The 12,611-nt window shown below is 50.2% G+C and overlaps 1 protein-coding gene across 1 annotated transcript in view; it reads right to left on the reverse strand.

Moving 5' to 3' along the window:
- LOC119099780 (lachesin) overlaps positions 1-12,611 on the reverse strand; it is a 51,968-nt gene that overhangs the window by 9,781 nt on the left and 29,576 nt on the right. Inside the window, exons 4-5 of the mRNA XM_037222852.1 lie at positions 10,799-11,006; positions 5,564-5,719 (exon numbers count right to left, since the gene is read on the reverse strand). Coding sequence (XP_037078747.1) covers positions 5,564-5,719; positions 10,799-11,006 — 364 coding nt within the window. The remainder of the gene's footprint in view (positions 1-5,563; positions 5,720-10,798; positions 11,007-12,611) is intronic.

Consider the following 12,611-nt stretch of genomic DNA (forward strand, 5'->3'; position numbering starts at 1 on the left):
AAACGGGGACCGAGCCGGCGCAGAAAAGAAGCCACCAACTCGCCGGGCCCAGGGGACTCGCAGGTAATTACTCCGGCGTTGCGAAACGCTGCTAAAAACGCGCCTGCTGTAACTTCCTTATACCCACCGAGTGCGGCAAGATGTCGCCACTTAAGTGGGAGTGAGAGATTTCTGCGGCGCATACGTCAGCAAAAAATACGCGCCCGGAACGAAAATGAAGAGACTCGAATGTGCTCCAGCCTGCGTTTGGGTGTTACCACCTAATCAACGTCAACGAAAAAACAAGATAGGGAAAGATACCCCGTCCCTTGGCTCCGACGATAGGCGAGATCCCTGGAGGCATAACGCAAGCCAGTCTATCCGCATAGCGGAATATACACACAAACAGCTAGGTATGCATACATGTCTTGATGCATGCCTACGCGTTGGCGCATGCATTAATGTACGCATGCTGGTGTGGATGGGTTTATGTATATAACGCTTTAAATGTCATAGGGTTTCAAAAGATTCTGCATGCCAACACAAGTTTTCAAAAGTTAATTTTGCTACGAGAACAAATCATTGCTAAAAAGCATGTTTTCGTCAACAGGTGCAGACTAACGGAAACATTGCTATTTTTGCTATGTTTGATCACCTGACTCTCGGTACCCAAAAGATCAGAACGGTTTCAAACCCCACAAAGTTCCTTTAGGGGTACCTGCAGAGTGACGAAATCACTGCGACAAAAATCAAGCTTCTGCGGAGCATTGTATCATGTTCAGTCTATTAGATCCTTGTGTACGTGCCATGTCATCAACGAGCTATCTCATCACCATCATCTATCTCGTGATAGCCAAAACAAGGATATTTTACCACAGACTCATCCCCGCCCTTCGACAGCCGGTTTGACTTACCCTGGCACGTGGCAGCACCCATGGCTCGACTCATCCTTTGTCCCGTTACGGCACCCAAGGCTCGACTCATCTCCTGTCCCGTTACAACACCCATGGCTCACTCATCCCCTGTCCCGTTACAGCACCCATGGCTCGACTCATCCCCTGTCCCGTTACGGTACTTCAGGTTCGACTCATCCCCTGTCCCGTTACTGCACCCCAGGTTCGACTCGTCCCCTGTCCCCTTACTGTACCCAAGGCTCGACTCATCCCCTGTCCCGTTACTGCACCCCAGGCTCGACTCATCCCCCGTCCCGTTACTGCACCCCAGGCTCGACTCATCCATCCCCTGTCCCGTTACGGCACCCCAGGCTCGACTCACCCCTGTCCCGTTACCGCACCCCAGACTCGACTCATCCCCTGTCCCGTTACGGCACCCAAGGCTCGACTCATCCCCTGTCCCGTTACGGTACTCCAGGCTCGACTCATCCCCTGTCCCGTTACGGTATTCCAGGCTCGACTCATCCCCTGTCCCGTTACGGCACCCAAGGCTCGACTCATCCCCTGTCCCGTTACGGCACCCAAGGCTCGACTCATCCCCTGTCCCGCTACGGTACCCCAGGCTCGACTCATCCCTGTCCCGTTACGGTACTCCAGGCTCGACTCACCCCTGTCCCGTTACAGTACTCCAGGCTCGACTCATCCCCTGTCCCGTTACTGCACCCCAGGCTCGACTCATCTCCTGTCCCGTTACGGCACCAAGGCTTGACTCATCTCCTGTCCCGTTACTGTACCCAATGCTCGACTCATCCCCTGTCCCGTTAAGGTACTCCAGGCTCGACTCATCCCCTGTCCCGTTACGGTACTCCAGGCTCGACTCACCCCTGCCCCGTTACGGTACTCCAGGCTCGACTCATCCCCTGTCCCGTTACGGCACCCCAGACTCGACTCATCCCCTGTCCCGTTACGGCACCCAAGGCTCGACTCATCCCCTGTCCCGTTACGGCACCCCAGGCTCGACTCATCCCCTGTCCCGTTACGGCACCCAAGGCTCGACTCATCCCCTGTCCTGTTACCGCACCCCAGGCTCGACTCGTCTCCCCCAGAAGACCGGGCCGCGGCGCGGACGACGCCAGCTCGTTCGTCTGCTGAGGGCGGCACGTCCGCCGACGGCAGGGGGCCGCGCGGCCGCGAGACGTCGAAAGCCGCCATAAATCGGACGGACAAAGAGCAGGCGGCTCTATTAGTGTAATTGAATCGGCAGAGGCCAGGTGCGAATACGTGTCTGGGGAGGTGGGCTGAAGCGCTGGCATCTCGGCGGACGGAGTGATGGGCTCTCAGTGAAGCGAGCGCGGCTAGGAGGCGCCGGCCGCTGAGAGATTGGAGACCGTGACTGGAGATCGAGGGCCGCAGACCGGAGACAGAGCACTCGGAACGACGGAGTGGTGTACGGGAGACCGGGGCAACGAGACGGGCAAGAACAGGCTAGGGACGGAGACGGGAGAGATCAAGGTGAGAGACGAGAGACCGGAGATTGCTTAAAGGATAAACTGGATGTTGGGAACAGGAGCTGGCTTCAGAGATTGGGCGGTAGTCTGGATAGGAGGGACGGTTGGAACATAAGGGGACCGGAGACCAGAGACTGGAGAAATGACATGGAAAACCGGCAGCAGACGCCTGGAGACGGGATGTTAGAAATGATAATTCTGGAGACGTGGAACGAGATATCAAAATATGTGCCAGGAGTCCGGAAACGCGACGGAGGCGACGGAAGCGGGAACATGTCCACCGAAAGACCGCATGCTGGAGACCAAAACAGCTAGACGGGACAGATCTACGTGCTGGGAAAGGGGGAAAACAGGAGGCGGTCGCTCAGAGTTTATCGCAAATTCTGTCTGCTCTTCGCCAACGTTATAACTACACAAACACACCACACACAACATAGCCTGTCCAACATATACGTCCCTATCATCACTAACAGTTCTACTAACAGATTCCCAACGGTGGTGACCAAATCTGCCCCTCCTCGCCCCAACCAGCAGCGTGATCCCCCGCGAATAACGTTGCACCGCAAGCAGCTTATCCACGGTCAGATCTTGACGCGCCGCAGATGCTGTGATTAGCATATAGTTATGATCGGCAGGCATTCGTAATAAGGAAAAGGAGAAAACGGCAAATGACCGAAGTTGCTTCTGAAATGTCAGGTTTCAAATTTCATTGGCTCGAATTTACGAGGTCATAGTAGCACAAAGATAAGATCAGTACCACAACTTCGTGTTTTTACCGCTGATGACGACTTTGCTGGATTCCATTTTGATTGGCTCAGTTTAATTAACTGCTGCGAACGCAGACGAAATTAAAAAAGATTACGCGCACAATACAGCGATGTAGGCCGGTGGGCCCTTACAAAAAGGTATTAAAACGATGACGTTGAGAGAAATGCTGACACGCTCAAAACCCATCTGTCCGCGTTGGGATTACAAAACGCACACCATTCGACACAGCCCAGTCCATTTACCAGAGCCAAGTACGTGTAGAACATATCGATCATGAACGTTGTGCTCCGCAGGTGAACAAACTTTTAAACTATCCACTTTTGGCTGCTGGCACTCTGACAAACTACCTTTGGTTTGCCAAACCACAGCTTACCTTTTGGACAGCTTTGACTTTTAAACTTTGCCAACAATGAACAACGTCAGCATGACTCGTGACTCGATGGAGAGACTCGTGGACAGAGGTTCGAAAACCCGTGGACCAGCAGGCTTTCAGCCTCAAACTCTGAAAGTGCCCACCGGCCCTATGAGCGTCGAATGAATAGAAATAGCCAAACATGACTTTTGTCTGCACCCGCAGCTTTGGAGAGTTTCCACTGTCCCTGCCCATGGGTCGTGACTCTCATGTTACACAAGATACACAGTTATTCGCCACGGGTGAATCGACAACGCCGCGTCGAATGGTGTGCTTTGTAATGTGACCAGCCTGTAGGAAGCTGTCTTCATCGTGTTAGGTACCATAAAAGTAAATATGAAACTAACCGATCCTTGGGTCACGAAATGTAAACTCCATAACTTCCATACCCCTGCCTCCGGTAAACCGACCCTCCGCGTTGATTTGTGACTTATTGTGGTCCAAGTAAGAAAAAGTGCTACGCTTCGGAGGCCAAAATGAACAGTTGTTAACTTCACTGTATCGTTGGCCATGATACTTGCAGTCCGCAAGGTACACGCTTGCTGACCTGCGGCAAATCGACAACGCTGAATTAAAGTTGGGTTGCAGTTGACGTTGAATGGCTGACTTTTTGTTGCGATTGAACTAGAGAAGGATATTTTAACGCAACAGCGGTCAGAAAGTGGACCAAAAATATGACATTCGATTTTTTCCCACCATTGGGTCACGAAAAGTAAACTCTACACTAACTTCAATCTCTAGTTAATCCACTAAGACGCGTCGATTCATGTACTTTGAATTATCATCTGGGAAAGAGGTTCTTTTGTCGACAGTCAACGCAAGGAATTTCAGACTTCGTTGACTCGTGGGTCACGATGTTCATGACCAAAAGTCCCATACTCATTATGCTCCGTTGCAGATCGACTCTACCACGTGGAATGGTGCTTATTTGTGCAATCGTGGCACGCACAGATGGTTTTGAGCAATTCAGAGTTTCCTCTTGAGTACGTCGACATTTAAGTACGTTTCTGAAGGGAAAGTGTTTGGTTCCACAGTAATTTGCTGCTAAAAACAGACCCTGCACGCTTGGAAATCGTTAGCACGTGTTCTCTGCTCGCTGAGCCCGTCAGCCCGGCGTGCGCCTGCATCTCAGATCAACATCGATCAGACATTGATCGTGGACGGGAGGTGGATGATCTAAACAAGGTCCGACCTTTGGCCGGCAGGGGAACGACTGCAGGGGGTGCATCATGGCCGTTGTGAATATTGAACGGGTTTTGCAACGAATAAAAAAAGCATCACGATATGGCAGTCAATAATATACTGCAAATCATGCCAGTTACGACTTTCCCACATATAATCATGCTATCTTCGAATCTTTCAGATTCACGATTCCGTTGTGTGTCCTTTACGCCATGAGATTGAGCAGTGGCGTTACAGCCTGGCCTACACCGGTAACCTCAGCATCCACGCGTGGTGGCTCGCCGAGCTCCACTCAGCCCTCCGCGTCATTCCAGTGACGAGAGCGTGGCGACTCCCTTCTGACTACCTTCTGAAGAGGGCCCTTCGCTCTCGGAGCCACACCTGGACTGGAGTGGAGCTGCCCATGGGAGCGTAGCGGCTCCCTTCTGACCACCTTCTGAAGAGAGCCCTTCGCTCTCGGAGCCACACCAGGACTGGAGTGGAGCTGCCCATGGGAGCGTAGCGGCTCCCTCCTGACCACCCTCTGAAGAGGGCCCTTCGCTCTCGGAGCCTCATCTGGACTGGAGTGGAGCTGCCCATGGGAGCGTGGCGACTCCTTTCTGACCACCTTCTGAAGAGGGCCCTTCGCTCTCGGAGCCTCACCTGGACTGGAGTGGAGCTGCCCATGGGAGCGTGGCGACTCCTTTCTGACCACCTTCTGAAGAGGGCCCTTCGCTCTCGGAGCCTCACCTGGACTGGAGTGGAGCTGCCCATGGGAGCGTGGCGACTCCCTTCTGACCACCCTCTGAAGAGAGCCAGCCACTCCGCTCTCGGAGCCTCACCTGGACTGGAATGAAGCTGCCGACTGGCGTCACCCTCGCGAAACCACCTGATGGTCGGGGTCGGGTAGCCGCGGGCCACGCAGCGCAGACGGGTCGACGAGTCCTCGTGCACCAGGATGTCCTCGGAGGACTCTTCCAAAACGATGTCCGGCGGCTCTGGGTCACACAGCATTGACACGTCGGTTGACACGAACGGTGAATGCAAAAGCCGCATGCCTCATTTTCTGGCACCACAGCCTTGCGCTGTTGAGTGCTGACGATCATTTGCAGGGCTGCCGTTGGCACGGACCCTCGCCAACACCCATATGGTGTTCATTCTGTATTTTATTTGGTTCAGTTCGCAAGCTGCGTGCTTGGTGTGGGATCAGTGAACGAGACCGACCACGCCGGCTCCGCGTACCGCGAGTCGTGACTGTGGTGTGGCGGGCACTAGAGGGCGATATTCACTGCAGCTTTTTAAAGTCCAGTTTGGTCACAAAACTCGCAGGGTTAAACCAGAAAAAAAATGTTTTAAAAACATGCAATTATCCAAACCATTCTGAGATATTTCGACAGTGGCACAGAAATATGCATAACTTCGAGTTCTTTCTTTTGAATGGCATCTCCACTAAACGGTTTCTTCACTGCACAAGCAAACAATTTTTCCTTCCATACGGGATCCATTGTAACAGTTTTGAGCCTGAATATATGTGGTGTTCGCATAACTTCCACGCCGCGTTTGAATACATGACACCTTTGCGGCGTCGGCTGCTATCTATAATATAACACAAATTATCTTTTGGACACAGTTGGAGCGTGTGTGTCGCTGACATACTTAATCCGACTATAACTGGAGTGCATTTGCCTGCCGGCTTTTTATGATGTCTCTTCCTGAAAAATTGCATCAACATCCGAATATGTCGAAGACATGTGACATTATTACTATAGCCATCAAATCGAAACATTTGGTTACACAATCCGGGGTACGTCCGGTCAAAGTGTGAACATCAATGCTATCGCAAGTAGCTTGCGTGGGCAGAAGTCATTGATTTTGCTCGGTTTCTTCACACCGCTTGATATGCTATATTGGTATCATGTCAATGGGTTCAAATACGTTACACAAGGTTATCTAACGAGAGTTTATGTGGCCGTCATCCAGCGTAGCTCATCATAGTTCAGCAATCAGCTTCGCCGTCTCCATCATTCAGCATTCAAATAACATCACGGTTTCAAGGTATTTAAAGACCCTCCTAAGCACATATCACTCATACAGGAGGTGTTCACGCTTGACCTGGTATGTCAGGTCACCCAATTTAATTTTGCGCTATGATGTTTGATGCGAACTCATTAAGGGGCTTGGACTGTAACCTGCAACACAATGGCGTTTGCACGCTGCAGGGAGGCCCCCAGCATCATCAGCCAAATGAGGGTACACTGTTGGAGATCTGGATGCTAGGCCACAGGCAGCTTCACATTACATTGGGCATAAGTTCATCACAGGTCACTAGGTGCACTGATTCATACACATTTAGCGTGAATTTAGAACGTAAAAATGTGTCTGCACATCCATTGGCAGGTCATTCTTATATGCATGGCTTTGTTATGCTTTGAGCTTCGGGAAATTGCTTGATGTGTGACTGTAAGCGTAATGTGGTATAGTTTGGTGCCTTTTTCCTAACGCATTATTTTGTCTCTGGGCTGTGTTGATCTGACTTGATGAAAAGTCAGGGAAAAATCAAACGTCAACCGAAATTTGTCTGACCGCAAAAAAACACCCAGGAGGCGTATATGGTGCACATAATTGTCTATCAAACAGTTTCACCTTCTCCCCATCGTTTCCCCCCCCCCCCAAGGTGAAGTTTGCTTATGAAGCGCAATGTTCCGCCGTAACAGTTCACAAATGTGGAGTATCCAAACCAGGTTTCAAAAACAGATGCTCTGGTGCGTACGAACTTTTTCACGAATTTTGGCACAGTTTTACCTCCGACATGTTAAAGCCATGGGCTGAGTTGCAGGATCCAAAGTTATCGATGGAAATTCAAGCTGTCGAAATCAGCCGATTGATCACAGAAATTTGGAAAGACTAAAAAAGATGCCCAAGTGACTCGGGGGTAGCCGAGTACCCTGTTCAATGCCGGGCCAACTTATGATCGTCACAGCTACGTTTGTTATCATCGCTTCAAATACGTGCGCCTGGTCTGGCGTTATCATGTATATCATATATTCTGGTCATGTTAAGTGTCAAAGTTCATGTTTTTTTTTAAAACAATCACCAGGAAACAGAAGCGTGCATGTGATACGGGTGGCTGGTGACTAACAAGGAACACTTTCCATTATCATACAGATTTGACACCACCGTACATAGGGGACTTTTGATCGTGTAACATGTCGGTTGTCCGATACAGCTCAGGACGTTTTGCTGATCGCGACGGTCGCTCGAAAGAATAACGTCTCCCTACGCCTGCGTAAGTCATCTATCAATGTCCTCTTTATGCTTGAAAATAGCGCGTGCCCGCTCGCCAAACATGTTCTTCCCTTATCCACTACCCATGTGTTTGCCAGTCATTCTGACCTCACCTCTTGGGTACGCCACACCTGACGACGACCGCTGTCCGCTCTATGTCACCGGACAGCCGGAGAGAAACCGCTCCGATTAAACGGCATTCAACCCCCCCCCCCCCCCTCCTCCGGCGGCGAAGCGGGGACGTTTGTCGCCGCTAATTGCTCGCCATCTCAAACGATGGGTCTTCCCACGCTGCCATTCAAACCACGCACTCCCGATGGAACTTTTGCGAAAAGTTGTAAAACTCTGAACTCGAACAAACCGGCTCGTAATGATGTCCCGCCGCCAACGCGCTGCGCCGGCCTAATTAGTGCTGCTGTAATTGCAATCAATTTCGGTCATGTATTATTGAGCCGGCGCTGCCGACCGCGTCCTGCCTGTGTAAGTAAGCTGTCCATCCGTCTTGCCGCCTGTCATCCAGCGATTCTGTTTGTTTGCCGACAATAAATAAGTGATGGCCGCGTCGGCCGGCGGCGAGCGGATGCGCGCCCGATTGTTGGCGGAGCCGGAGGTGGTCGGCCCGACGCGTCCCCTGCCCGCACCCATTGTTCACGGCGCCGACAGGGTCCGATGGCGAACGGACGCGTTCTGGTTGTTGCGGGGCGCCCATGAATGAATTTCCGAGGTCCGGTGTGTGTTAACGTTTGTTCTGGGTGTTTGCCTATCGCTCTTAGCGGGGCGGAAGTGGGCATTCTGATTTAGACAGGCGTTGTTTTGTACCTGTTTTCGGGAGCTTGCGGTTGATGAGGGACTACGCCATAAACGAGGAAGGCGTGAGAGTGGGTGTGACCTGTTATCAAACCTTAAACAACGTGGGACAGCATAGTTGCCAACGGGGTCAGAAGGTGAAGTCGATGACAAGCGTTCATAAATGAGTTTCTTATTGGACGCGGGCATTTACACTGCACATAATCTCCTGTGCTGTTCTCATAGCACGGGCTCCAAATAACATTGGGAACTGACGCGCTGTTGGCGCCGCTGGCAGGCTTTTGTTACGGATTATTTGCCCATGGAATAATTCACGAATGGCGGCTTTATTTAACAGAATACGCGCAGCTGAATATGTGATGATGCCATCCGTTCAAGTCTAAGACATCAGTCATGGAAAATTGCATTTGCCATACGTCACTAACGATCGGGCTGGCTTTCAGTTTGTCATGAAATAACATCACGACATTTTGGGGGCACCAAAAGGACATTTAAAAAATGCATGCACGCTTGCAGAAGACGAGCGCATCACGTTGTAAAGGTTATGGATGCAACAATGCAAGCGCGAAAAACGTCGTATTTGTGTACTAATCGGACAATGATAAGTTAAGCACTTTTTTCGTGAACGATCTAATGGCCATAATTCAAATTTCATACTCGGAGTCAAGACCACAGACTCAACATTTTTTCTAGCAGCCGATCAATACATCGGTTTTGTCATGGAGTTGAAAGTGTTTTGTAAAAAACTGTCATCGGCCAACTTCATGATAGATAAAGGCGCCGAATTTTTTTTAAAAAAAGGTTTTAAAAATGGGAGGTTTAAGTACCTGCTAAGTTGATAAAATTACAGTCTTCATGCAGTATCGTTGTTATTCAATGGGTAAATCCCGTTTATCGAACTCCTAATAACTAAATTATACGAAACGAGACTCTACGTCTAGTTCTTCAGTTTAGGCTGAATATTCTATATCCCCACCGAATATTTGGAATGCCTAAAATTCACGGATTATACCAGACCTGGCAGCGTTGTGGATGGGCCGAGGGCGTTGGAGACTGGCCACGCCCTTGTTGTCTACATCGGTGTCGTATGGAGCGGGGCAGGTTTTGAGGATCATTCAATTCAGGGATATTCAACATGGCCCAAGTGTATGCATGTAAGCTCTGTAAGTACTGTGTACCTACAAACACGGGCGCTGCCGGGGTATACGGGTATTTTTGGTCGCATCGATGTCAGACACACCACCGGATATTTTTGAGATGTTCCAAAAAGCAGGAAGGAACAGCTTTGGTGTCATCACCGTCAGTACATGCATGCTCTTGCTGATAACAAACAAGCCTCAATTCTATGAAAATGTGCGTCTTTAACACACGTGTATTGAAATGTCTCCAAAGCATTTTTAGCTGAAAATCACTGGAAATGTATCGTTGGGAAATAAACGTTGAAAATTTTTCACACGTTTGGGTAGTTTCGCACCGTAATGCTTCGTGAACGTGGCTATCATTTCGTTCGCACTTGGAGATGCGAACGTAGGGCACGCGATGGGAGCCGTAGGGCAGAAGATAGTAGGCAGTAGATAGAGTCGTAGGGCAGAAGATAGCATTGTCTTGAAGTTTCCAATACACTGAAGTGCGGTTTTCTCTGGCCGGGTAAATATTAAGACACTGTTGGGATATGAGCGAGCGATGATTCACGCTGACCGACCCACACTTGTAAATGATTTCACAGACACGAGAAAAACCGAAATGAATCATTTGAAGGGGCACATAGTATATCTTATCAGTGTGTGAATTAGATACGATACCGCATGACAGTGTTGTTCTAGGTATGGGTGCGTGATACCACATCACAACGGGGGACGTGTGTAGGGTCGCTTCGAGTTTGATTCTATTCGTTGTATACACCACCGGTCGAATATGAAAAAAGACATCTCGAGTCACCATGTTCACACGCGCCACGTGAGTCTGTTTGCCCCCGGGTCACTCACCAACCACCTCGAGGTATCCCATCTGGCTGACCATGGGGTCGGTGTTGATCTGACACATGTACCAGCCGGAGTCGTTGCGGTCGACGTTGCTGAAGTGTAGGTTCCAGACGCGGCCGTCCGACTCGGTCAGCGAGATCTGGTAGTTGCGCGTGATGACGTGGCTGTCGATGGTGAGGATCGTCTGCGTGTCCACCTTGACCCAGGCCACCTGGCAACAGAGGCCAGCGCCGTGACGGGCGCGCCCCGGGGCGGCATGTCCCCAGACAGCATCTCAAGCCCGAACAGACTAGAGTTCGGGGTTTCCCAGCCAGCCCTTGCTTGCGAAATGGCGCTGCACATGCCTCTCAGCACGAGTATGGTCCTTCATTCGGACGATACATAAGCAGGGTTGGCCAAACCGTAGGCTTAGGCTTGATTCCGATCACTGCCGAAACTGAACAATGTGTGAACATGACCTACTGACTTACCAACGTAGACGGCTCAACGGTCACAGCAGTTTCAAGCATGCACAAACTGCCGCAGGTGCGACAAAGGGCACTACAAACCTTGAAGGGAATGTCTCACATTTGAAGATATTGAAGCAAACATGAGATATGATGGAATAAGCTCACCTATGACTATTGGCATACCTTTAAGAGGAAAAGACTGCTCGAGGCAACATAATCTCTCGATTTAGTAAATATACTCAACACCTCATTGTTTGGTTGCGTCATCGTACTTTGCACAACATGGATTAAGAGCCAACTGATTGCCGTTATGCCTTGAAATCGTGCTCTCGAACGCTTAGCATGAAAAACTCGAGAATTATATTTGTGTTTGCCCTCATCACCGCACGGCCTATGGAACGGAGGGACATCCATGACATTATTATGACGTCCGGTTACCTGGGTGACCTTGAAGCAGTCTGTATGGAATAGTCTGCACATGTTCACGGGAGTTTAGCTCAGAAAATAAAGGGGTTCAATTCTTAAAAAAGGCAGACTTGTCAACTGCACCGAATGATTTTAGTTCAAAACCCCATACAAATGTGGAACACTCTCTTTAAAGGGAATGTTTCACATTTGAACGTATTGGAGCAAGCATCAGATGAAATGAAATGAGCTCATTTAGACCTATTGGTATACCTTTAAGTGGGAAAGTTTGCTCTGGACAACACGATTTCTCCGTTAAATAAGCTCCACACTATTTGATTGCATCTAGACGTCACTATTTGATTGCATCTAAACGTCACTATTTGATTGCATCGTCGTGCTTTACACAGCATTGATTGTCATTTGACGGACGCTTTGTCTGGAAATCATCCTCACGAACACCAAATATGAAAGACTTGACAATTGTATTTGCATTTGCCTTGATCCCCGCATGGCCAATGAAAACGAAGGATTTGAATGACGTTATTATGGCGTCATGCATGCCTAAGAGGCCTTGAAATAGCGGCCTCAAGTGGTCTGCACATCCTCGCGAGTGTGTAGCTAAAAAACTAGAGGATTTAGTTCGTAAGAATAGTAGGGCTGTGAACTGCACCGAACGATATTCACCATGGCTATTTCGTTTGAAAACCCCTATACAAATTTGGAGCACAAACTTCTAGTAGCACTCGCTTAGACCGACCCAGCCTGCCTCAGACTGACAAATCAGCTCAGACGGACTCAGACCGGGACCGACCCCCCCTAGCCGCCGCCGCGCCGCGAGCTTCAAGCGCTACCGTCTGTCCGCGGCCGCGGCGAGCTCGTCTCAGCCCTCAGAGTCGGAGGACATACGCCTGTTCGGGGAGCATCACCCCTCTCGGGCCGCCGAGAGCGTGCCACCACAT

Source organism: Pollicipes pollicipes, unplaced genomic scaffold (assembly GCF_011947565.3).
Source record: "Pollicipes pollicipes isolate AB1234 unplaced genomic scaffold, Ppol_2.1 Scaffold_4881;HRSCAF=5763_pilon_pilon_pilon, whole genome shotgun sequence".
In the NCBI taxonomy this organism is placed as follows: domain Eukaryota; kingdom Metazoa; phylum Arthropoda; class Thecostraca; order Pollicipedomorpha; family Pollicipedidae; genus Pollicipes; species Pollicipes pollicipes.